This window comes from Triturus cristatus, chromosome 3_1 (assembly GCF_964204655.1).
Source record: "Triturus cristatus chromosome 3_1, aTriCri1.1, whole genome shotgun sequence".
NCBI classification, from domain to species: Eukaryota; Metazoa; Chordata; class Amphibia; order Caudata; family Salamandridae; genus Triturus; species Triturus cristatus.
In genome coordinates, this window is record NC_140583.1 from 1036044854 (window position 1) to 1036071799 (window position 26946).

Here is a 26946-nt window from a genome sequence, read left to right on the forward strand (position 1 = left end):
TGGATTATAGGGGCTTTCAGTCCGCCCTCTTCATTCACTGGTCTGTGGACTTCACCTTTTCTTTCTGCCCACTACGGCATATAGCATGGAGCAATGGACAGTTCATTTCAGCAACTGGCTCATCTCTGTCAGCATTCTGTTTTTTCACAAAGAACCCATCTACACACAACGTAGATACATCAGTAACAGGGTATGCTTACGGCAATGAGTGATTTTTTATATCAAAACTTTGCCACTTAAAAAAGAAAATTGATGAGACAAGCAGCTCCCCAACTAATAAGATGTTCAAAACAATGACAAATCAAGTTTTGACGAAGTCAAAAGTCTGGCAGTGAACTCCAGACCTATTGGCTTTGCTAAGGATTTTTGTTTCTGGCCTGATGTGTTTAGCATTTACTGATTGACATGGTTGGGTTCTATTCATGTGCAGGCACAATTCAACCCCTTATATTTTTCAGGAGTGTATCCTGCTCGCTTCCCCACTCTTGGATGGTTGTTCTGTGTGAGACACTGTTGGTGACGCTGTTCCTTCAAACCTAGCTGCGATCCATGAGAAGCACGGGCATTGTGAGCGTGCAGACAGCCACGGGATGCTTAATCAGCTTTTAGCCCAATGTGTATATACTGATAGCATGCATTGTATTATGTATTCCTGCCGACAGGTTAGGCTCATCACAACCACTACCTTGTGGCAACAGTCTGTCCTAAGCTCTTCTTGATCCTACCCCCCTTGGGTTCTCTTCCTCTGCATTTCATGTCGGTTGTGAGCACCTTGGCCAGAAACCCTGCCATATTATCCTTCCTTCATTGCCTCCTCAACTGACTCATCTTCCTAAATGTATTTAACTTCCTCCCACAAAACTACTGACTTTTGCTTTCTCATCTCTATTTCATGTTATAGGCACTCTTGTGACTTGCCCCACCAGTTTCAAAAAGCACTAGAAGACTCCTGCAGCTATATCATGATCCAATTCTGTGCACCGATGGACTAGGGGTCTAAGTTTTTATCCCCACCACTCCCAGAGGTTCAACGCATATATTAACTAGCTCACGTTTAGTTCATGGGCTGCAAATAGCAGCGATCGAAAACACAAGTTAGTAATTACCCTGTGTGTTTCTGACCGGTGGTCAACTCAGTAATTTTTAATGTGCTCAGCAAAAAACCTGCAAAAGCCTTCTGAATCAAGGCAGCGCAAACAAGGATACAGTGGCAGACCTTTATCCCATCACCCATTAAATGTTCTCACCCCATCTTCATGTAATCAATTCTTCCATCCCAACACTTTATATAGCCTCTTGTCAGTTTAGTTTTATCCACCTCTAGGTGCTATGCCACATGCCTCAGAGAGGACCCTATAATTTCATAGTCTGTTGCTCTCTTGCAGATTTGCAATCTCTGCTCCTGGGTGAATCCCTGTGAACCACTGCAGTTACCCCTCCTGTTTCATTAAATTTGCTCCTCAATCCCCCGCTAGACCCACTACTATGATGCCTGATCTGTGGCGGTGAACCATCCCTGCTTCTGGAAAAATCCCTAAACCTACTGCTTATGTATCCGTTTACGCCACCTCTACTTCGAGTTGAACCCCACAGCCTCACCACTGGTGTCTGGGGTTATCCTTCGGTTACAGATTTGAGACACATTATGAACCTAGTCTTGATTGGTTTACCCAAATCTAAAAATTAAAATGATAAAAAGTATTCATGCTAGGCATATGGAAACGTGATTATGAAATGTGAAAACAGAAAAATACCTCTGCTTCAAGCTGCACTTCTTAGAAGTTCACCACAAGAAATACAGAGCACATTTAAGGGTCACATATAACAAAAATTCTTATTTAAAAAAACCTCTAAAAATGAACTATGCATTAAAAAAAACCTGACCATCCCGAACATGTGGGCCTTCAAAGGGGTAGCAAAGCACTATGCAAATATCAATACAATGATACTGAGCAGGAGGACTACTGTCTCCATCCACCCCTACCCCTTATACAAGACTGCTTTTATGCTTATGGCAAAGCACTTTCCTTAAACCAGCGACCCAAGACAACCTCTCTGTGCTATCTAGCACCGGATGCTTGCATATTTGATATGTTCAATCTAGGGAAACAAATACTTGCTCTGACTTTCAGCCGAGTACATGAGTGCTAACCCTTTGCAAACTATAGACTTACTCCCTCTTTACCCAGCTCTACTAGCTAAATATTTGGAACTTGCAGTGGATTCCTTACCCAACATTAAAGGTAAAGAAATACAATCCAAATTATTCTTCTACAGTTCAAATCTGTCTACAAAGCAAGGCAGAGTATTTCAAATAATTTGATTTGGTTAAGATTTAACTGCTTTCTCTTTTGTTGCCAACATTACAACTGGCCAGGTTACCATACCAATTTAACACAAAAATACATCTTCCTGTACCCACACACCCAATCTCTCACCTACCTTCGATACTCTGAAAACCAATCTCACCATGTCCTCCGAACTACCGTGACCAGGCTTTTTGAACACCCCATTTTCCCCTTCACCGCAAATGGTGCAAAATATTTTTCAGTTTTCTACACTGTTAAAGAGGTCTTCAAAAAAACAATACTAAAATAAAGATAACAAATGGAAGAAATGTGGAGGATCCTTATCAATCTCACTTCAAGTAACCAGTCAAGCAATCGAGTCCAGAATAAACAGACTTACTATGCCCTCATGAACATCAGCTTACCTCCTCAAAACAACGGTCCAATTCTTCCAATGAAGTGCCCACGTTTGTTAAAAACCTGTCCCCCCCCCCCCCCCAACACCCTCCCCCTCCAAAACACCTTAAGAGCATCCAGCAAATATGAAATATGTTCGACAACGAGGACAGTGTGAGCCTTTTACACAAAGCTTCATCTGCTGGCTTGTCCACGAAGGCTTCCAACTCACTCATATGCTATTTTTAAGTTTGTGGTTACCACAACATAGCTTTAACCCACTTGTGAATTTGAACATTAGTTTTTTTTAATCCGTCTATTATATCCAATTAGATTTTCAATTTTGTTTACGTTCCTTAAAGCAAATTACCCAATATATAGCACTACTCCACATACAACTAACTAGGAGCCAACAAAAAAAGCACTACACATACAAGTAAATTTTAGAAAGAAAAAAAAAAACAGCTTCCCGCTGACCGACTCCAAATAGACCTCAATCACTATATAGTGGTTTTCAAATATTTGCAGAGCACGAATATAACACACTAGGATCTGAGAATCAGAGTAATCAATTCTGGTCTTACAATCCGTGCTTGAAATTCAAACAGGTACAAAGTACTGGCACTCTCCCACTAAATATAATGTATCACTGCTAAGACGTGCTAGTACGGTGCATTTCAATATAAAAGTGCTGGCACTGTTACAGGCAGTACCGTGTGAAACAGATTAAGAGTAAACTTCTGATAGCAAGGCAGCACAATTGAAAACTAAGTGCCAGCACACTTAAATTGATATAAAATGGTTATTGGATATGTCAACAGTCAAGACCAACCAAAAATATTGTTCACTGCTTAGTTTACTATCCGGAGACAGATTTTTAGGCTTCTAAATTATTTAATGTATGGATGTGGAGTAAAACAGTTAACAGAATCCTGTGGAAATTTAATGAGCCACACTCCCCATTTAATATTTAGGCACTCAATTAAAACATTATTGAATTTGGTATGCGGGTATGGCAATACCATAAAATTACTGAGCATCTGGCAGCACAGCAATTTCAACTATAGAAGTCTGTACACAAGGAAAATATACATCTCAAACTACATTGCAAATTATATAATCTTTAAACATCTTTAAACATATTTGGCACAATGCTGGGCCAATGTGCACTTCTTTGCAAAACCTGCAAGGCCTAAACCATGGTCATAGTTGACCCTTTACCCATGGCTTTAGAAATTATAAGTGTTCTTGGTATTCAGCACAATGACCCCCTTTTCTTCATATCGATACCAGAGCACTCTACAATTTAAAGCAAGGGAATGAAGGCCTCGTAGAAATATACTATGAAAGCAAGCAACAATTTATTGAAATTTTAAAATGTTGCAAAAAAACCTTTAAAACATCTTTTTTTACATTAAATATATTTCATAGTCATGGAATATTATTGCCCATTACTAAAAGAGGAATAATTCAGTAACACCGACTGAATGCATATTGTAGAGAATTCACATATCAAAAATTCAAGAAAATGGTCTGCGGCCAACACATCATACTAAGTCAATAATTGAGATTACAATTAATTAGAAATCTGTTGTAGTCAGGTATGTAAAGCTTTGAACAAAATAAGTCACTTGCGTTTTCAAAAATACCAAGACAAAGGCAAACATACAAATTACTCTAGTGGTTTAATTTTGTTTCCTTTGATTTGTAAGATTTTGTGAAACAACTGTAAACTTTGATTTTATGAACTACAATCATAAGTACAATGTACATATCAATGGTAACTATTTTATTGTTGGGATGAAGTAAATGGGTTTTATTTTGAAGACTGCATTCACCTAGAAAAGAATTTATGGCATTACAAAGTACATTTGTTTATGATTTTTTTATTTTATACTTTGACATTCAGAACTTAAACATTCTGAAATGCTAATGGAAACCGTGATCCCTTTAGTTCTATTAAAAATATCTTTTGGTGTTAACTTAAAAAGAAGAACCTACTAATTTGACTATTTTTTTCTTTTTTTACAAATGTACATTTTTTTTTTTAGAGCATGTATTGATCTTCATAACCATTATTAATAGCTTCTAGTTACTGCATTAAGCCAATACACATTTAAATGCACTTCACAGCAACAGATTATGTAAACTTTATTTTTATTCCTTTTCATTTTCAGAACAGGGGACATGATAGTTGCCACTACAACAAGTCCAAGCGAGAAATGCTAACTAAATTTGATGTGCTGCAAGTAACTTGAAATGGCCCCTGATGCACTCTGTAGTGGCGTCCCTCTCAATGGTTCCCAATAAGGCCTACAGTTAGAGATAAACATGACAAAACCACCACTGCTAAGGTTAGCGATTTACTCAAATATAAAATAAAGTTTTTCTGTATATGTAGTTTGTTACTTACGAGCAGCTCCAAACCTGAGTATTTTATGGTATATTTTAAACATACAAAAACGTATGTACATTTTTCTCCACTTTCTTGTAAACAGTTGTCAGTATATTCTGTTTTATCCCTTTATCGCTAGACACATGCAAATCATACATACAGTATAAATACACAAAAAACAGTCATTCATAGGCTTAGCAACAAAACTTGTGCCTGCACTAGTCCAAATCATAAATAAACAATGCGTGAGCATCCTAGTCACCTAAATGCAGCTGTGTGCCCTCCGCTGCAATTGTAGAAACACTGAGTTATTTTGCACCATTCATGCTTATACAGTATTTTAATACTATGAAATGTGGAGATTAAGACTTATCTACTATGACCTCTTTCGAGGTTGAAGGATAAAGCAGCACTTACATACAAACAATGGCAAGCGGTTGCTAACGCCACTGCAGGAAAAAGTATCCCATACTTACAATTCTTAAATAAAAAAAGAAAAATAACCCAAATAACCGATCACATGTTCATTCCTTGGGCATTTAACAGCGAATCCAGCATGTCGAATGTGTCTTTGTAGTCCATATGTTGGCTGTTTGTACTGTACTCATGATTGCCATCAGGGCCGTTGGTCTCCACTGTCTTCTTGTCCAGTTTCACGAGGGTGCTGAGATGTCCGTAGCCCACCTGGTATGTGACAGGGGGAGGAGGGGGTAAGGGAAGGTTAAGAACAGAGTTGTGAGATGATATATACTGCTTAACAGAGGAAGAACTAGATGAACTACCTGTACTTTTGGAACTTTTGCTCATTTTGGAGTGGTGGTTGTGAGATGCGTCATTGGCATGCAACCTCTTCCTTGAACTGGAACTTGAGGAAATACCATCATTAATCAGGCCAACAGGACTCCTTAAAACTGAAGACATTCCATCGGAACCGAATTTGCTGCTGCTGCTGCTCGAATGCGAATGGGAATGCTTATGGCTGCTACTGTGATGGCGGTTTGAAGAATGTTCCCTGTGTCTATCTTTCAGTTCTTTGCCAACATGTGGACTAGAATGTTTGCTCTTTCCGCTGCCCTCATCAGAGGAGCTATGTCTTTCAGAGGAAGAAACTTTTATTTTCATTTTTAATTCTTCCTTACTCAAGTTCTTTTCTGTAGGTACAATTGGTATACGCAATTTCAGTGATTCAGATTTTTCTTTTTTATCAGATATATGTCTGTCAGTCTTTTCAGTACTTGGAAGAGGAATTTTCATTTTAATTGGTGAAGCTGAAGAAGCACTATTGGCTAACTGAGACAGGCTGTGTTTCCTGTGTTGCTGTTCCACATGGCTACTAGCATAATGGTCCCGGACATCTACATCAACAGTTTCTTGTTTGCGTTTCTCTCTGTATTTGTCCAAGGACATTTTGTGAGGAATGGTTGAGGGAGCAGTCACCTGTACATGGTGTTTGCCATTTCCTGTCTTGTGAGAATATTCTTGTTTCACAGTGTGCTCTGATCCTTTGTCAGGTCGAAGCTGCACTCCTGGATGTAGCTGCACAGAAGGTCCTTGAGTAAAATTGATATATTGATTACCAGATAAAGTGTTCTCGTGTTTCATAGAATAGATCTGATCTGTCCTTGCCTGTTCTTGATGTTGGGGCCACTCTTGGTGGGATGATACATTGTACGAGGCATTTGGCATTCCTGCAGCTATTAATGCCAATTGTTCTGGTGTATGACTACTTTGTATAGGAATGCTTCCAGAGTTCAGAGATACTGGTGCAGGGAATGAAGTAGATGCTTTCTGGAAATTCACGTTTGTGGATACACCACCAACAGTGTCTACCAAAATGGAGTTCTGGGTCAGAGAGGAACCCAAAAGAGAACCCTCTACTTGTCCATCTCCTTTAGGTTTCTTTGCAGCCTGGTTCGCCTAGAAGAAGAAAAAAGATTTAGGACATTAATAAAACATGTTGCTTTATATACAAACCATTTTAGATGTATGTACTAAGTCAAATAGGAAAATGCAACTAGATACACCATTTCCTAAATAATAATTAGTAAATATACCAGTTGTTGCACTCCAGCAAGATTAAACAATGTTAAACCATTTTTCAAAGTTAGCCGAAAATATAAAATGGGCGATACTATTGCGCGCACACAAAAAAAACGCTGAGCAAAAAACATCCTGCGCTGGCAAATGATATATAACAAAATCAGTCTAATAACTACAGAATATTAGAACTGCCATTTTCTTTTATTTGCGCTGTTTTTACTGTAAAAGCCTACAAAGGCAAACTAAAGACAGCGAGTTTGATAAAAAGCCTAGATTTGTCTTGTCTAATTTCATTAGAAAAAATATAAACTTGAACTATTTCTTACTCTCCAGTTCCGAATCCTCTTCAACCGGCTTGGGGTTTTCTCCAATATTTGTAGAAATTCATGTGTTAGCTCTGCAAGAACAAGGAATAACCAATGTAGAAAAAGTGGAAAAAAGGATCATTTATCTTAAGCTTTTCAATTATTCCTAAAATACATTTGATTCATCAGATTATGCGGACTATGCTGCTAAACTAGTGAAATTCATTTGAAAATACTACATCTAAAGATAAATATAGAAAAACATGCTAGGCGTTTGATCACTTATTTTTTTAGAATGTTACAGTTAAAGGAGGAAACACTTTTTCCAGCTTTAATGCATTTTTATCTTGCTCAATGCTTTCATTTTTTCATTTCCGCTGGATTTCTCGACCAAAAAAAAGTTTCAAATCATCTTGTATTTAGGTTATATGTAAGCATTACTCTTAATCAGGATGGCTTCTACCTTCAAACAGTTTTCAACGTCAAAAAAAAAAAAAGCTAGAATCATAGTGCTGCTATTAGTCAAATTGGCATTTCAGGTAGATCGAAAGATATAGCACCTTAGCTTCAGTACTAAAAACTAAATCTATGGTTCTTGTCTTTCGTACCAAAATTCATCCATGAATCACCAATCAACACTATTTTATAGCTAAAAGGGTACACCAAAATCACAGTACACCGAGTCATCAAATAACCATGTACCTTTTCAAATTCTAGTTCATCAATAAGGTAATACCAAGAGCACAATATTGTCAATCTTAGTATCTCATAGAGCTGAAAAGACCGGCCCACCATTCAACATTTAACTACTGTGCAACTCAGTACTTTGTGCAACTGGAGACTTACTACCATCACAAGGTGGGTGACGACTAGCCTATCATTTAAAACGGGGCAGCCATTGATTAGATAACCAATCGGCTGAGAGACACCTGCACATCTGCAAAAGCAACAGGTCGCTGTTATAATGAGCATATCTGTAGATTTCAAAATCAAATGATACCCAACTGGGAAATCCAAGTAAAAGTTGAGAACAGCTTATATCGAGGGCCACTAAAATTGTGATTGTGGTGCAACACCCCCCATCATAATTATGGATTTGATGCTTTTACCACATAATCCATCCTTTGATGTATAATTTGCATATTTTAACCCAAAAAAAAAGTTTACTTCTAGCTCAAACAGATCAAAAGTTACTAAAAATGTGGCAACTCCTGTTGCTGTGCAGTAGAAAGCACTACGCAAAGTTTAACCTTTCACATGCATATTGCTGTTATTTGGGTTTTAAACGAGTACTAACATTGTGAAACCTTTGTCCAGACAGTGTTAACATTTGTAGAAATTACCAAATAAAGACCCAATACCATCACAAAATGAGCAGCACTATGGGCATAGTTAGCATTTTCTTGCCACAATTTAGTAAACGCTGCCATATAATTTGGTCCTTCCCTTGCTGCAAAATTTCAGTGGTCCTGCCGATACCATCTGAGTACTATGTGACCTAAACTCACAAGCCTACCTTCTCCCCAGAAAACGTTTTACAATAAATGACCAGAAAAAAAAGTACACTGGGCCTAGAACTACCACTCCTACAACAGGTCCTACTGGTTCACTGAAATCCTCACTGCAACTTTTCTATATTGTAAACAATTCCTTCTTAAAAATGTTCAACTGTAGTTTCAAAGTCTAACTCTACTTCCCACTTGAGCAGAACAAAAGCCCGTCCATTAAAGAGAAAGAACCCCCCCCTCCCCCCCCCAGCCCAAGTCTAGTAGTCTCAAAACAAAGGATGAAACTACTCAACATAGTTCTGCCATACAGAAGATATAACTGCACTACATACTTTCAGATATTTGCTAAATCTGACAAAACTCAAGCCATAGTAAGAACAGCTTTTCGGTAAGTGCACATGGCCACTCACATTCAAACCCAATAGGTAACAGTAGTTAGTTCTGTTTTGACACATTGTGTATACAAAGACAACTGGAAGATTTGAAAATACTTATGCCTGAACAATTCTGTTTTACTGAACAGACAATGTACATTTTTTTGCTCCAACATTACTTCAAAAGCAATTTGCTTTGACTTTCAAATTCTAAATTCTGCTACACAAATACTTTAGGACCTTTCACTTGCTGTAAGCAATTCTGACCAGACAGCAAGCTTCAAATATGGATTTAGGCAAGGATTTGCATCATTAAGACAGCGAAAGAAGGTCACAAGTACAGAAAGGAGGTGAAGCAAAAGTAACTTGTAAACATTACTTGTCCTTTGCGAATATTTGTCGAATCAAACACGACAATCTCAGTGAAGATTCTCAAAAACATGTTAAAAATAACTTTGAGAACATGCCTACTATAGCAAGCAACAACCACTGTAATTCACAAAAGATATAAAGCAGGGGACTAAGCCCAAGGAGAGCATCGTACAAGCATGAGAATAGGACACTGTTCCTCTAAGAAATCCAGATGCTAACCGGTGTTAATATCTAGGGCAGTAGGGGTGTTTTATTTTGACAGCTAAGCCAAAGTAAAGATCAAAAAGACCAATTTCGAATTAAACTACTGGTTTAACAGCAAGGAAGGAGGGTTCCTGATTTCTGAGAAAACACCCATGACTTTGCACTAGGAAATAAGCAAATTACCAAGGTAAATGGTACCAGTATTAAGCAGGTAAATTAGAAGAAAGGTTACAAAGAAAAACAAGTATGCAAGGGTGAAGACTGATCTTCAGATAGCCGCTCTTCAAATCCAGGCTTTGTGCATAGTTTAATAGTTGGTCTTTTGAGCATGTGGAGTAAGAAGTTGAAATACCAGTTTGTCACGGATCTTCTCATTTGGTCTAAGGTACATTTCAGGCCTCACAATAAAAAATGTATTACAGGATTCCTAAACAAAGATGTTGTGTCAAGGACAACCATGCGTTGTAAACGCAGCAACATGGACAATTATCAACTTTTTCGATAAGGTATTGCATGGTTTTTTGCATAAATTGAGTTATTAGAGACAATCCCTTCACTCATAAAATTACTGTGATCAGACATTTCTTGAATACTTGGACAACTTACTTTCAAAAGGCTAACTTTGAACTGCTAGTGGTTTTCAACTATAGTGAGCTGGCGCATAAGAACCCATATACACCAGCAGAAAGATGTTTGCACAGATATTAGGTGGGTCTTACAAATTCAAATGGAATTTAAAGATTTAAGACTGACTAATCATCTCCAAGTCAATTACAGCTCAATTCATACAGTTTTTTCTATAGTCAAGCAGTTGCTGTCTAGTAGCAGTGTCACACAGAGTTCTGATACCATAAAAAGGAGTTCCTGCTAATTGGGGTTCAAACAAATTCATAAGAAACAATTATTGCCCAGACAGACTCCAAACACTGCAGATGGTAAAGCTGCTTTTAAGGAACTCATTAGTTAGGTTCCTTGAGCTGATACAGCTCCCTAGAATCTTGTTGGCACAAGTTGTTGAGCTGAGCTTGCTATTCTATTTTAAGTTCAAGAACATCACTGAAGATCCCAGGATGCAGAAGAAAAATGTACTTAACCCTAGTTTGATATTTTAAGTATCTTCACGCCCCTTCCACCCCCTCAGGCATTCTCTCTCTAATGCAAATATGCCTCAAATCGGGACCTTTACAAAAAGCTTATCGGGGAAATACCAATACAAAGAAAGCTGCTGGTTCCTTAAGGTAGCAAAGTATTTGTTTTACGGTAGATGCGAGTCACCCTTCTTTCTGCATCTTCTCCAGCAAGAAAGATGGACGCACCTGTTTGAAAGGATGGGTCTTCTGCAGAAGCGCTGGAGCAGGTCTGCGTGAGAAGGAATGTTACTTATCCAGTAAACACCTGTTCCTGGCTTGCAGTGCTGTAGATTCACATGCTTCGCATAATCCTGCAATCTAGTGTTGAGCTAGGAAGTGTACAGGTTGTTTTCCTCTAGGAAAGTCTTTCGAGTCACGAGGTAGAATCTCCTCTTGCTGGTAATGTGTATGGTTAACTTCATTGTTACTGTTTTTTTCCACAAGGCGGGTTAAGGGTGGAATATTAAGTATAGGGTAGTATAGTGGGATGTCCATATCGAGGAAATTTGTGAAAACTCAAATGCAACTGTAACAAACACAGGAGTCAGGGGAGGAGGAGGGTGCATGTTAATCTACATCACTACATGCTACGACCAGATGCTTACTGGAAAGAACTTTCCATTCGAGGAATGTGTGCCTGTACATACACATACTTATAGACTTTAAAACAGTCCTCCATAAGCAGTGGCTAACCTGTGGGGTTTACAGTTGCTTGGAATAATGTACGTAGAACAGCTTGTCTAACATTAGCTTGTTGATATGCCAGCACATCTACATGGTAAAGTTTTGTAAATGTATGCCGTGTAGACCATGTAGCTGCTTTATATATGTCAGCAATATGTACATTTCCCAGGAAAGCCATTGAAGCTCCTTTTTTTGTAACCAGTGGAGTTAGCTGAATAGGACACTCGCAAGTGGGAGCTGGTGACTTGAGACCTTCCAGGAGGGCTTTGATGACAAGAATCCCAAATAGTGAAGTGTTGCCCGTTTTGTAAATATGCGGCTACTGCTGCTAGGTGCAGTTATATAGATATGAAGCCTAGACTAGAGGAATATAAATGAAATAAGCAACAATCGCTGGAACAATAGCTGCTGAAGGATCAATGTGCTTAGGATAACAGTAGAGGTAAAATCTTTTCCATGTAGCAGCATACGTGCTTCTTTCAGAATGTCCATACAAGGTTGTGGTAACTTCAAATACTTAAACTCTACTACTTCAGGAGCCAAATCGCAAGGCTGAGGGACCTGGGGTCCGAGTGCCTGACTTGTCCATGGCTCTGCTTGAGAAGGTCATGCCTGTTTTGCAGTATCTCGTGGGAAACAACTTGGAGTTCTAGGAGTGTGGTGAACCATGGTTTCTGTGCCCATGTGGGAGCCGCTAGGATGAGGGTGAGAACTATAGTTTGCAAACTACCAACGGAAGCAGTGGGAGAGGCGGAAAAGCCTAAGCAAATATCCGAGACCAACTCATCCATAGTGTGTTGCCCTGGACTGTGGGAACCTGGATACAAAGTTTGGGCATTATGCGTTTTCTGCTGCGGCTATTTGAGGTTGATCCCAATGCCGGAAGTATGGAAGAGTGACTTGCAGGTAGAGTTCCCCATCGTAGACTTCTTGGTGCCTCCTGCTGAGGAAACCTACTTCAACTAGGCTTTACCAAAAAAGCAGTCAAATCCCACCTGCAACCCCTTCAAATACAACTCTACCTGGGAGTCCTCCTCAACTCAGGGGGGATAGCTTTCCCCAATGTTGCCAGGATTCAATCCTTCCAGAAGCTCATACCCTTTTTCTAGCAATGTTCTTACCCACCACCGGGAGGTACTAAACAGTTGAATTTTGTACCGGAGGGCCCAACTCCAAATGGCCTAAGCTAGATTAGACAGTTGAGGGGACCTGGCGCCCTCCTTGCTTTTGGAGATAATACATGGCAGTCATGTCTGTTTTGATCAGGACTACCTTTTCAATTAGGTGAGGAAGGAAGGCTTTGAGCACCAGATAACAGTTAGCAACTCCAGGTGATGGATACGGAGATGCCTCTACCTGGGCGTCAAGTCTCCCTGGACAGTTTGATCTTGTGAATGCGCTCCCCATACCGTGAGGGCAAATTCTGTTATGGTTCACTGCCGAACTGGGTGTAGGAAAGGGAGCCCTTTAAAGAGACTGTGGGTGTTCCACCACTGCAGTGTGGCAAGCTTGATTGCCAACAGACACTAGGCTTTTCCAACTGACCTCCCGCTTGAGTCCATTGGCGTACTAAGCACTCTTGTAACAGACACATGCTCAGTCAGGCATGAGGTACTATGGCTATACATGAAGCCATTATACCAAGGAGATGCGTGACTGTCCTGACTGTGACCTGCTATTAAGGCTAGAAAAAGGGTATGAGCTTCTGGAAGGATTGAATCCTGGCAACATTGGGGAAAGCTATCCCTCCTGAGTTGAGGACGACTCCCAGGTAGGGTTGTATTTGAAGGGGTTGCAGGTGGGATTTGACTGCATTTTTGGTAAAGCCTAGTTGAAGTAGGTTTCCCTGCACAAGTGAGCAGCTACTACTGCAAGAAGTGAGCAAACAAACAAGGAGATGATGGACGGAGCGCAGAAACTTTTCAGACACTCCACCCAATAACTATTAGATCTGGGTCGAGTCCATCATCATTCTTTAGCTCACTTCGCCACCCCAGTTCAGACACAGCTATATGCAAATCAGTCTTGACCCTGTGCCTCACTGGAACAGTCCAGCACGAACTGCCAAGCCAGGTCTTCCCTGGACAGGAAACAAGCATCCTGGGACCGGTTTCGGGATAAAAGGCCTCATCCGCCAGGCTTGCTTAAATCCAGTGGGAAAGGGAGCAAGGGACCCACGTCTGGGCATACCCTGCCAACTTAGGGCAAACAAAGAAAACACAAGGAGATGCGTTCTGTAGTCACACAACCCATGTCCCTCGCAGGTGGCTTCACACTAATTTGCAGACAATGCAGGAGGCTAGCTTCAGTCATAAAAACACCATGAATCCCTGCTTCTTCTTGCATCTGGAAATGGCTCAAGCCAACAAATGACGGCTTCATCGCTATCATGCATGAGGGCACCACCCTTGGTATTGTGCTGGTGATGTGCTGGTGATGGCCCCCAAGAAATCCTTGCTGATACTAATGCGGACAATTTGGTGAGCTGGAAATTCAAGCACATGGGCCGTTACATTGCTCTTCAGCGCACATTAGCTGGACATCATCAACAAGTGCTCCAAATCAGTAAAGAACCATCAAGAATAGTGAAACTCCAATAACTGCACTAGGACCCGCTTGCAGCCCTCTTGACCTTTACATGCGGCCTCCCTGTGTAACAGCTATTTGCTGAGCTATAATAATCAGATTTGTTTTTTAATTAAGCGGGCAAGCATTTATTAACCTGCAAATAAATGATTGCCTGTTTAACAGTTTCTAGACATCTTTACCCAATCCCTGACCCCCTACCATCACCCTGCAGGCATCAGTGCAGCGCACCATCACACCACAGACCGTACGGTGTGGCCCCTGGGCAAATGTTTTGCGAGTACCAATGATTTAGACAAAAATCCATGCAGTGCCCAAAGGTCATACCAGATCAAAACAGCAGTTTGCTTAAGTGTACGATGCCTTTATAGTCGTCCTTAAGCAATGTCATCAAAATGTCTGATGTGTTGGTCCACACTGGCCCTTCCTACACGCTTCTGCTCAGGATTCTGAACTGCAACACATAGAAATGTTTAACATCAAGTGGCAATGGCTTACCAAAGCTCATACTACGTTATGCGCAAAAGCAAGCTTCTATGGTTTTACATATTAAGACACATCCGACCTTAATCCACCCCTAAACCAAGTGCTAGCATCAGATGGATTCAGAGCCACTGGAATTATGCAGCAGTGGAGGACCAAATTATGAGGCTGGGCTGACTAATGTGACAAAAAAAGGCAAATTATTTGACGTAATGCTGCACATTTAGCGATACTATTACTTCATTATTTTGTAACTTTTACACATTCTAACACTGTCTGGGCAAAGATATCAACTCATCCATACCAGTCCAACAACTAAACACAGCAAAAAGCAACTAGAAAGTGGCCAGTTTATGTAGTAAATCCAACATAATGTTAAATACGCCACAGCATTGCATAATTCCAGTGGTCCTGGGTACATTACAAAGGACACATTCAGAAGCCATGTGTGGATAAAGTACATTCACTAACTTAGAGGCATGTGAAATTGCATCAAACAAGTGCATTACATCAAAAGAACTCTACTCTGTTCTCCATCAAGATGTTTTTTTAATTTCTTCTTAGTCTTGTGGTTTATTTAAGGGCTGTTTAACAAATAGAGACCTGTAGATCAGACTGTAGCTTTGTAGTTCTGTTGTGATTCAATAAGGACTATTTGCACTAATCTTCAGGTGAAATTGCTGGGACGCCCACTTTTGGGTAAACATGGCAAGTCTTGTAGTTCATAAGGCAAATGCTACTTACCAGTATGCATCTGTTCTTGGCATGTAGAGCTGCAGATCCACACACTTCGCATAGATCGCCATCTGGTGTTGGGCCCGGATGTTTGCACTTGTTTTTGTCCTTGAAAGTTTTTGAAAGTCACGAGGTAGGCGACTCCACCTTTGGATCATAGTGCGCATGGGCATTGGCTCCATCCTCAGTTTTTCGCCAGCAGGGAAATGATGGAGCTTTGTAAGAAACAGGAAAGATGCCCATGTATGCTGTATCTAAATAAGATGGTACTGGAACAGATAAAGGTAGCGGGGGGAGGAGGGGGGGGGGGCGTGTGTGGATCTGCAGCTCTACATGCCAAGAACAGATGCATAATGGTAAGTAGCATTTGCCGTTCAAAGCATATGAGCTGCAGATCACACACTCAGCATAGATTATATAGCAGTACCCATCCTTAGCAGCAACCACCAGTATCTGTTGCAGTAGCTTGAAATAGTGTTTTGAGGACAGCCTGGCCCACACTAGCCTGTTTTGTTTGCACATCTACACAATAGTGTTTTGTGAATGTGTGGGGTGTAGACCATGTAGCTGCTCTGCAGATGTCATCTAAGGGAATGTTCCATAAAAATGCCATAGAAGCCCCCCATCTTTCGTGTTGAGTGGGCTTTAAGAGGAACAGATAAAGTATGTTTTGCTTTGTGGTAGCAAATTTGTATGAATTTAACAATCCATCTAGCTATTCCAGATTTTGATATGGGGTTGCCTTTGTGTGGTGGTGAGAAAGACACAAAGTTGTTTGGTCTTACGAAAAGGTTGTGTTATCTCGATGTAATAAAGCAATGCTCTTCTAAAATCTTAAGTATGAAGAGCTCTTTCTGCTACTGTCTGTGGTTGCGAGAAAAATACGGGCAACTCCACAGACTGAGGTGGAAGGGAGAAATGACTTTTGGAAGGAATTTAGGAATAGTTCAGAAAACAACCTTATTATGATGGATTTGCAAGAAAGGTTCCTGGATAGTTAGTGCATGTAGCTCACTAACTCTCCTAAAAAGTAATGGCCACTAGGAAAGCAACTTTCCACGTTAAGAATTGTAGCTCACATTTATGTAGAGGTTCAAAATGAGGGCCCATTAGTCTTGCGAGAACGATGTTTAAATTCCACGCAGGTGAGGGTGGAACTCTGGGAGGAATTATCCTTTTAAGGCCTTCCATAAAGGCTTTGATGGCAGGTACTCTGAAAAGTGATCAGTGTTGTCTATTTTGTAGATATGCTGCTATGGCAGCAAGGTGCAGTCTAATAGACGTATAAGCTAAGTAGCACCTTTGGAGGTGTAGCAGGTACCCAGTAATGTGTTGGATAGACACGTCTAGGGGATTGATGGTGTTATGACAATATATCACAAATCGCTTCCACTTGGCTGCATAGCAGGCTTTAGTGGTGGTACGTCTAGCTTCTCTAATGACGTTCATACAGTCGGGGGGGAAGATTAAGGTAATCAAACTCTAAGACCTCAGGAGCCATATCGCAAGGTTGAGCTGAGCTGGGCCCAGGTGTCTGATCTCTCCACGGTTCTGGGTTAAGAGGCGTGGTGAGAGGTGTAATTTTTGGTGCGGAGCTATGGACAGTTCCAGTAATGTGGTGTATCATGGTTGTCTGGCCCAAGTTGGAGCAACTAGAATGAGAGTTAAGGAGTGTTGCTGTAGTTTGCTCACCACCAGTGGAATGAGTGGGAGAGGCGGAAAAGCGTACGCAAATCTGCCTGACCAATTCATCCATATCGCATTGCCTTTGGACAATGGGTGTGGATATCTGGCGGCGAAGCTTGGGCATTTGGCGTTTGTGGGTGGCGAAGAGGTCTATCTGTGGTTGCCCCCCCATTTGAAAAAATGGCTGAAGAACTTGCGGATGAAGTTCCCACTCGTGCATCTGTTGTGTTTGACGACTTAACAGATCGGCTATGGTGTTTGACTCCCGGGACATGTTGGACTAGGAGAAATATATTCTATAGTATAGCCCATCTCCATATGCTCTGTGCTAGCCGAGAGAGCTGCAGGGTGGGCCCCGCCTTGTTTCTGTATGTAGTACATGGCTGTCATGTTGTCTGTGCGGACTAAGACAGCTTTGCCTGATATTTGCTTTTGGAATGGTTTTAAGGCTAAGAATATGGCGAGTAACTCCAGGTGGTCTATGTGGAGTAATTTTTGTTGGTGTCCATCTGCCCTGCATGGTGTGATGTAATGGGTGATCTCCCCATCCGGAGAGCGATGCGTCCGCTGTCATGACAATTTGCGGAACTGGCTCGAGGAACGGTCGCCCTTTGGAAAGGTTTTTGGTGTTCCACCACTGCAGAGAGTGATGAGTGTGACAGTCTACCAACACCAGATGTTAGCTGACCTTGAGCCTGGTTCCATTGGCGTGCTAAGCACTCTCGTAGCGGACGCATCTAGAGTCTTGCGTGAGGAACTATAAATATGCAAGAGGCCATCATCCCTAGGAGTTGCATGAACACTCGAGCTGGAAGGGAGTGTTGAGGTTGAAATTTGGTGAGGAGAGCCTGTATGCTTGCTATCCTGGCTGGGGTGGGATAGGTTAACGCTCTTGAGGTGTCTATGGTGGCACCGAGGTATTGTTGTGTGTGGGATGGTTGAAGATGAGACTTGGTGTGCTTTACTGTGAACCCCAGGTCGTGGTGTAGTTGGATAGTCGGGTGAGTGTGGTGTACACACTGGTTGTTTGAGTTGGGTTTAGGAGCCAGTCGTTGAGATATGGGAAGACGTGAATTTGCTGTCTTCTTAAGTGGGTTGCTACTACTGCTAGGCACTTGGTGAAAACCCTTGGTGCTGTTGTGGCTCCGAACGGGAGCACTTTGAGTAGATAGTGCTGCCCGTCCACTACAAACCTGAGATACTTCCTGTGAGCTGCGTGAATGGTAATATGGAAGTAGGCGTCCTTGAGATCTATGGTAGCAAGGAAGTCACCTTGTGAAAGAAGAGGAAGGACCTGCTGAAGTGTGACCATGTGGAAATGGTCTGAATGTATGTATAGGTTTAGGGGTCTGAGGTCTAAAATAGGTCTCGAGAGCCGTCCTTCTTTGGTATGAAAAAATACAGGGAGTAGACTCCCGGGTTTTGTTGGCGCTGGGGAACCAGTTCTATTGCATTTTTTTGTTATAGAAGGGAGATTACCTCCTGCTTTAGCAGTGATAGATGTTCTTGTGACATTAGGCGCTGTTTGGGTGGTATGTTTGGGGGGGGTGGGGTGTAGAGGTAAGTTCACGACAGTAACCCGATTGAACTATCTGTCACACCCACCTGTCTGTAGTGATGTTGGTCCAGACAGGAAGGAACTTTTGTAGTCTTCCCCCGACAGGAGTGGAATGGTCCGAGGGAAGTCATTTGGTAGGGGTGGAGGCAGAGCGGTTGTTAGTTTGTCCTCTGCCCTGGTTATTGTTGCCTCTGTAACCACCTCTCTGGTAACCTCTGGTGAAGGTTGACTGGGTGGAAGCCTTGTAAGAGGTGGAAGGGTTGTCTGATGAGTAGCCTCTGGAGTTGCCTCTGTAGGAGGAGCGACGAAAAGAACGTCTGGGAGCTTGCGCTTGCAAGGCTCCCATTGACTTGGCTGTGTCTGTGTCCTTTTTCATTTTCTACAGGGAGGAGTCTACATCAGGGCCAAAGAGGTGCTCTTGGTCGAATGGTTGGTTCAGGATCGAACTTTGTACCTCAGGCTTAAAGCCTGAAATGCGTAGCCAAGCGTGCCTACGCAAAAGGACACTGGTAATTTACAGCTCTGGAGGCGGTATCTGCCACATAAGAGCACAACAAATGGAGGTATTGGTTATTGGTTTACCCTCCTGTATGAGGTTGTTGGCTTCGTTTTTATATTTGTCTGGGAGGTGTTGCAATAGGGACTCTAACTCATCATAATGTGCCCTATCATATCTGGCTAGCAGGGCCTGAGTGTTGCTGATGCGTCATATGTTAGCCGCTTGTAAGGCTGTCCTCTTGCCGGAGGAGTCCAAGAGTTTAGACTATCAGGTGGGGCTGCGTCACCTGATGTCTGAGAGTTAGCTTGCTTCCCGGCATTGGATACCACCATGGACTCTAATAGAACAGGGCCCTTAATGTAAGCTGGGTCTGTAGGGGCAGCTTTTGTATTTCTTTTCTATGCGAGGGTTGATGACTCGAGCCCTAAAAGGATCTTTGAATACATCAGGAGCATGCTTAATAACTCCTTTGAGCATGGGTAAAATAGAGGTTGACCGTTATGCGGTGTCGATCAAGAAATCCTCCTCGACGGGGTCTGTGTGTAGGTCGACCCCGTGGTACTGGGCAGCTCGATGTACAAGTTGATTAAAGCCCATGGTGTCCTCTGGTGGGGAAGGGGTAGATGTCGTCTTACGGGAGATTAGGGACATCAGGTGTATTATAGTCATCCCAATGGTCAGGGGAACCAGGTGGGCTGGGATCCCCTAGTGGCACATCGTACGCACCCCCCCATGTCTCAGAGGGGTCATCATCGTCTACTGGTGTAGGGGAATGAAGTGGTGGGGGAGGGGGGTGGAGGAGGTGGAGAAGGGACTCTAACAGGGGATGTAGCAATGTCCCTCTCTTCTTAGGTGGTGGAGCAGGTGTAGGCTTGTCCAGTGTTCTTTTCCTGGAGCTTAGTGTCAATTGACCTGTTTTAGGGTCTTTAACCAGAGCTTTTTGTGCAGGGTCTGTTCGGCTGTTCGGAAAAGCTCTTCTGATGGTTTTTCGGCGCAGAGTGTTTCGGTTCCGAGGGCTTTTTCAGCACCGGCTCCGGGGTGTCCTTGGGTTTGGACCCGTATTGTTTTGCAGTCTTTGTATGTTTTTTCGGTCCCAATAATTTTTTCGGCTCCGAAGAGTGAGTGAATTCTCGGGGAGTGGCTTCTTGGTCGGCTCTGAGTTTTTTCAGTGCCGGCGAGTCCGTGCTTGTTGTTTTCGGTGTCGAGGGCTTTGAGGTGGAAGCAGCGGTCGACACTGAGGAGGAGGAGGACGTTTTGTTGGTGCCGAAGATTGAGTTTCAGCACCGGACGCAGGATGACTCGAGCCAGAGTCGTCTGAAGTCTTGGTAGGCTTCTTTGCCGGGGGCGGGGCGTGGGAAGCGGTGTGTCAGTGTGCACCTGGGCCCGAGGGCGTGACCGAAGCCTTTTTTGTATGGAGGGGGTAAGGGCCGACGTCTTTACTTACGACCCTCTGCGCCAGAGTGATTTCTTCGATGTCTGAGTCATCTGCTTCGGAAGCGCTGACAAGGCCTTCAATGCGCTCTGGCACATCGGCACCCTCTTGGAGGATGTCCTCGGGGATTGCTGTCGACGAGTGAGCCATGGTCCACTGAGCTCGCCGATCCAGGACAAAAAAAAGTGCAAATATCCAGGCCCAACACCAGATGGCGATCTATGCTAAGTGTGTGATCTGCAGCTCAAATGCCTCGAACAATCTTTTCCCCCTTGAACGGACTTCATTTTGTTAAAAGTGGCCTCATAAGCCTCACCAGACTGATAAGCAGCAACAATTCTTTTGAGCGGTCACAGGTATTGTTTTGAACGAGGAAAGTGTAAACTAAATGATCCTGGACATACTAACAAAGTTTCAGATTTTATATTCGGATAACAGCACCTCCTGCCGACCAAAGCATTCTTTGATCATGCTGTGCCTACTTCAATTAACCGCCTTACTTAAGCAGCAGTAAGGTGCACTTTTTCCACAGAAGAGTGCCGACAATCGCACAGTGGAATTTGTGCTTTGTCACACATGGTTACATGTATCTACCATTAGGATTAGATGGTGTACAATAAATTCAGATAGGTCTCAATATGTAAAATCATAGAGATTCGTAAAAGTGTGTAGTATGTTTTTCACATCACTTTTACCCACATTAGCTCAAATACAGACATCAGATCTCTCCTGAATACTTCAGGAAAAGTGTCACAGAACTCCTACAGACCCAAGACAGTATCAAGTACCAGGTCATCCTGCCCAATCTAGTGTTTACAGATCACATGCTGCCAGATGACAAGTCCGGGGTTAAAGGCTAGGGCCTTCAAGGTGACCAGGAATGGACTTTCTAGTCCACGTCCTCAATCAATTCCAAAATTACAAGAGTTCGTGCTACTGAACAAAAGGAAACCAAGGTTAATTTCTCAAACTGTTTCCTGGGGATACTCAGGATGCTGGCTAACAGACCCCTTGATGGATATAGAGACCTCTCAATCATTAAAATTAAGTAAAACTATAATGGCACATCCAAGTTATGAGTCATCTCCACTTTCAACACTACCACCTCAAGTAGAGGCAGAAATATTTAGCAATACGGTGACCCCAGTGTCTAAATTAGGTGATTACCAAAATAACAAAACAGTGTAAGCAAAAGGTCATCTCTGTTTTCCTATTTGTGTTAAAAAAAACATACATGTGGCCCACATTCCCTTAGTCACAACCCTTGATCCTAAAGTCCTGGGTCCTATTTGAGCAAGCAGTTGACAGTAAAGCCACAGATGCAGTCAACTGCCTGTTAAAAGTGAGGTATAGGAGGAAGACTCATTCAGATGGTGCATGCATTATCAGTGAACAGAGATGGTAGGTACGGGAGTGTTGGGGGAAATAATTTCATTTGGATGAATAACACCCAAGTGAGGAGATTAAGCACCTCCGTGCAGCCATCCTCAAGACTAGAGGAGAGAGCCTGGTTGGGCCAGGACTATCAGCAGGAAAAGGCATGTTTAGCTATTACTTATACACCATGCATCAGTAGCCATAATAACTAATTCCGAGTATGAAAAGAGTTAAACCCTACTCCTTACCATCGAGCAGCTCTAGGGTAACAGAAGGATCCACGTATTCCCACCAATGTTTTCCATCAGTGGACACTGGAATTTCCCAATTGGACCACTTGCAAGCCAAATGAATGCACACACATGCTATGACTGTTGGCTTGTACTGAAGACAAAATGTCGTAAGGTGCAGACTATTTCAGTGGTTGCAGGGTCCAAACATGCAACGAAAAAGAGAAAAGAAAGAAAACCTTCCATTAAAATACAAAGCTGATGGGGGCAAAGTCATTTCAGACATTCCTTATACACAATAAATAACATTTATAATGAGTTATCAAATCACTTCAATAGTACTTTAACCACCATCCTTATTTCCTTTTAACAATACAAAAGCAAACATTGGTTTGAATCTCTAATTGCTGCTATATCTGCATTTATAAAATTGCAGAAGGAGACACCCTTTCACTTGTGAATTTATTTCTAAAATAAACAATATGTAAGCAAATTGCAAGCGTGGTATACAGCTATGCATAGGACATTAGTCACTCAAGCTGCAAGGGCCTGGCATTTTCTTCAAATGATGGTTACCATTTAGGAATAATTAAACTGGTATAGGCAATGGCACAGAAATTCAGGTTTTTCGTCACAGTTACTGACATTTTGCCGTATTGGGCCATTTTACCAACTACACTAAAAGTCTGGTGCAGTAGGTTGCATCCCATCTTTTTGGCTCTCCATCAAGCGCATAGCTCATAAACGAAACAGGGATAAGGCAGAGAACAATCGATCTAAACAAAACAGAAATTAGGTACATGGCATTTATACAAATGAGCACATTAACATCTATAGACCGCTCTAAATACAGCAAGAACCAATAATATCTAAGGGAATCAAACTGAAATTATTATCGGAATAGACAGAATTTTAAAGACAACACCTCCAAATTTTTAGATTCTTCATTTAAATATAGGATAGCTAAAATAATTTGGCTGTCTATATACCAAATTTACTTCAAACAATGAATTCAAGTAACGCAATGCATTTAAAAGCATTACTGTTTACTATTTTAAGACTTGTTTACAACACTAAATTTGATCTTAAAGCACTTAAGATGCTTTTAAAAAAAGATTTGTTTTAAATAAATTGTAACGGTTAGAATTCTATAAAATTACAATTAGCCATTGAACTACAAGTGTTAACTAGAAATATCATGGTACTTACCAATGCGCTTGAAATTCTAGGTTAAGTTTATCTCTTTAGATGCTATTCAGGCTACCAATTTTAGATTTATGCACTCAATCGAGAAAATGAGATCAGAAAGCACCACTACACTTCTCATTGTGCATTTAACCCCTTCGTGCCCACATGGCCCTTGTACTATACACCGCACTGCACACAAGAAGGTGCCACCACAGCAGATGGCCCAATCTCCTGGTGCAACAAGGGTAATAAGACACATGAAGGGGGCCCTGCAGTACAGGAAGCTAGTGTGCTATAACAGTGCAACAAAGAGTGACAGGATAACCACCTGTTGGTAGCCATGAAATAGGATGTCTGTGCCAAATCCTTGCTTGCTGCAAGAAAGATAAAATTCAGTTACATATCAGCACAAACACCATTCAATGTTACAAAACATCATACTTTCCATATAATATCAATTTAAATGCCCTAAAAAGAAATAGTAATGTAGCAGTCACACTTAAAATTGTGATCATTGAAAAATGTGAAAACTTTCACTAGGAAAAACGCAGTTTAAATTACTGCAGATTTTCAAAAACCTCACGCTCACTCTGATCAATATTAAAATAGTCGTGGTATGTCCATTAGAACTGCATTTGGTTTGCTATAATCACAAGAAATTAAAAATACCAAACTCTTTATTCACACATGCAGTTTATTTTAACTAGTAAGCACTGCTAAAGAAAAGAGAACTGCTGATTTTACACAAGTCATAAAAGTCTAAAATGTAACATGATACAAGAAGCATATTAAAGCACAGCTGCAGTACAAAAATACTATAAAACATTACATTCACTGAGCTTCATTAAGATTTCATTACAAGACCGGAGGCTACCATTATGCAGATTTATTTTAATGCAGTCCCAAGCAGCCGCATACATCATAAATCAAAGTTTCCAGAATAGAACGTTATCAATAAGAGGCATGAGCCCATAATCTGCCTCTTTTAAATGCGGCTCCAAGCAGATAAGTTCTTTACATTACTGCTCTCATTTAATACTGTATAATATTTATCTTTCTCTTATTTTTTCTACAGTGATACTGTATTATATGGTCTCCTTTATCTAGCCTTGTGTACTGCTCCTATTCCTACTAGTGAACTTCTTGGGTCCTAATCCCCCCCCCCCCCCCACCACCACCTTTCGGTCAACCGACCTCCAATTTACAGAGATCGGCTTATGACCTAATTTTCTCCCCTCTCGCCTTACTTTGCGCAAATCTATCATCTCCTATCTCGGGGGAGAGCCCTGCCTCCCAGCGGCGGCTCTCCCTCTTGACTCCTTACCTCATTCTCTTTAGTTCAGTTGTGCCCAGCCCGTACTGAAACGTTCAACGTCTTCAATTATGCCCAACTCATAAGTGGAAGCTCGTATTCCCTCTTGCGGCCCGCCGATTCCTTTTTTACGGAGAATGCCGCTTTAGAGGAATGCACCTTAGCAACACGCGCATCGCGTACCCGGGTTGCTACGGTGCTTTCCTCTTCCACCCTTCAACGCGTTTGATCCGATCGTGCGAGTGAACTCTGACAGTTGCTCGCTCATCGGCTGACTTCATCAATAACGCTTCCTTTCAAGACTGTGCCTGTAAGCATTCGCCTTGTCTACTGAAAATACAAGGATTCATCTCCTATTTAAACCATTGTGGCTAACGTTTATTTACCAGCTTAAAAGTTGTAATTTTTAGTACCCTAATTCCCCAATTCATTTTTTAGGACTATAAAGTTTTGCTTTAAATTAAATATATAAAAACACATATATATTTAAGACTTTACCACATAGAGAGAACAATTTAATAACCTTATTTAAAGTTTTTTTTTTTTTTTAATATATTTAAAAAAAAGTTAAGGGCCTAAAACACTTCTGGTCATCTATATTATGATATGTCTGACGTTGACTGATGAGGGTAACGCTCCCATCCCTAACATGGATAACGAGACATTCAAAAGCATGATCCACAAAGAAATGAGGTCTGGTATGTTTGAAACCCTTTCTAAAGCCATGACATCTAAAAGATCTCTCCCCTCTCATGAGTTTGATACTAATGAGATCCAGGATATCCTACCTACTGAAGATCTCACTGAAATAAGGGGGAAAAGACTTAAGAAAAACAAGAATACTGATCATGCAACCCCCAAGAGCACTATGGGAGGTCCCAGCACCTCAACTTTTATGGGAGGTCACCGCACCTCAAATACAACAGGTGTCCTTAGCGGCACAAACTATCCGGGTGTCCCTTGCGGCACAAATTATCTAAGTGCTCACAAAAATGATCTCCAATTGGGAGACGAGGAATTCCGGGATACTGACGAGGATACCTCTGACCCTCCAGACGAATATATCCTGGACCTCGATGAAGATGACCAAGAGTTTTACTCTCAACCCTTTGATGAAGAAACCCCTTCCTCTTCCAATGAGATCGTAGACCCTCTAGGCGAAGAGATGTTCTCTCCCCTTAATATAAAACATCCTAGGAGTTCTGAATGGTTTCCCCAAGAACACGTTAGCAAATTCATTAAAAAATTGATAAGATCCCCTCTAGAGAAATACTCGTATTCTATTGAGAGCTGAATGCTCAAGACCTTCTATAAATTACAAAACCTGCCAAACCTGGACCATGAACTAATCAAATATCTCTTTAAACTTGGAAGAGATCCCAGAAAAGGGATGGAGATCCCTTAAGGGTTGTCAAGACAGAGTCCTCGATATTCTGGGCCCCCTAGCAAGGATCATCGATACAACAGAAGACAGCCATATCAATGGGACCCCCCTTAACACCGAGATAATTAGAGGCCTAGGCCAAAGAGCCTTAATTTTGTTGGGTAACGCCAATGCCAGCCTTAATTCTGAAAGGAGAAGAGTAGTCCTTAATAAGATCTCTCCGAAACTAAGTGATCTAGCTGACAAAGAACCCTACCTCAACCCTACAGGTCTTCTTTTTGGGGAGATCTTATCAAGACACTAGGCAAATACGTGTCTACTTTCACTGCTTTAGACAAGGCCCATCAAAACATGAAAACAGTCTTAAACACCATTAACCTTTTTGGAAGGGCCGGAAGAAGCCTCTCTTCCGGCCGGTTCAGCCGCAGTCCCTACCCTAGATCCAGAGGATACGGCGGAAGAGGTTACCAACCCTCAAATACCCCTCAGTTCCTCTTTGTGGGAAGAATTCGCTCCAGAAGCTTCAGATCATGCGGTACATCCAACAACACATCCAATGACAACAACCCTCAAAGTGAGTACAATTCCTGCTGTCCTTTCCCCTTCCCCTCCTTTTTCCCCAAAAGTGGGAGGCAGACAAATTCTTTTTTCACAATTGGAAATTAATAACTCAAGACCCATGAGTTATAAACACTGCGAGGGGGTTTATGACAGACTTTACAGAAATCTCTTCCCAAACTCCCCCCCCCCCCCCCCCCCCGAGAGTCATCCCTCTCACCT

The 26946-nt window shown here is 41.8% G+C and overlaps 1 protein-coding gene across 3 annotated transcripts in view; it reads right to left on the reverse strand.

Moving 5' to 3' along the window:
* Nucleotides 1-4248: 4248 nt before the first annotated feature.
* CCNT2 (cyclin T2) overlaps nucleotides 4249-26946 on the reverse strand; it is a 65909-nt gene continuing 43211 nt past the window's right edge. The window contains exons 6-10 of one of the 3 annotated variants that reach the window (XM_085645776.1): nucleotides 23799-23844; nucleotides 22301-22464; nucleotides 7446-7516; nucleotides 5862-6996; nucleotides 4823-5763 (exon numbers count right to left, since the gene is read on the reverse strand). In XM_085645776.1, coding sequence (XP_085501902.1) covers nucleotides 5696-5763; nucleotides 5862-6996; nucleotides 7446-7516; nucleotides 22301-22464; nucleotides 23799-23844 — 1484 coding nt within the window. In that variant the 3' untranslated portion in view covers nucleotides 4823-5695. Of the gene's footprint in view, nucleotides 6997-7445; nucleotides 7517-22300; nucleotides 22465-23798; nucleotides 23845-26946 lie in introns of all 3 variants that reach the window. The other 2 variants (XM_085645774.1, XM_085645775.1) reach the window with 2 other exon arrangements.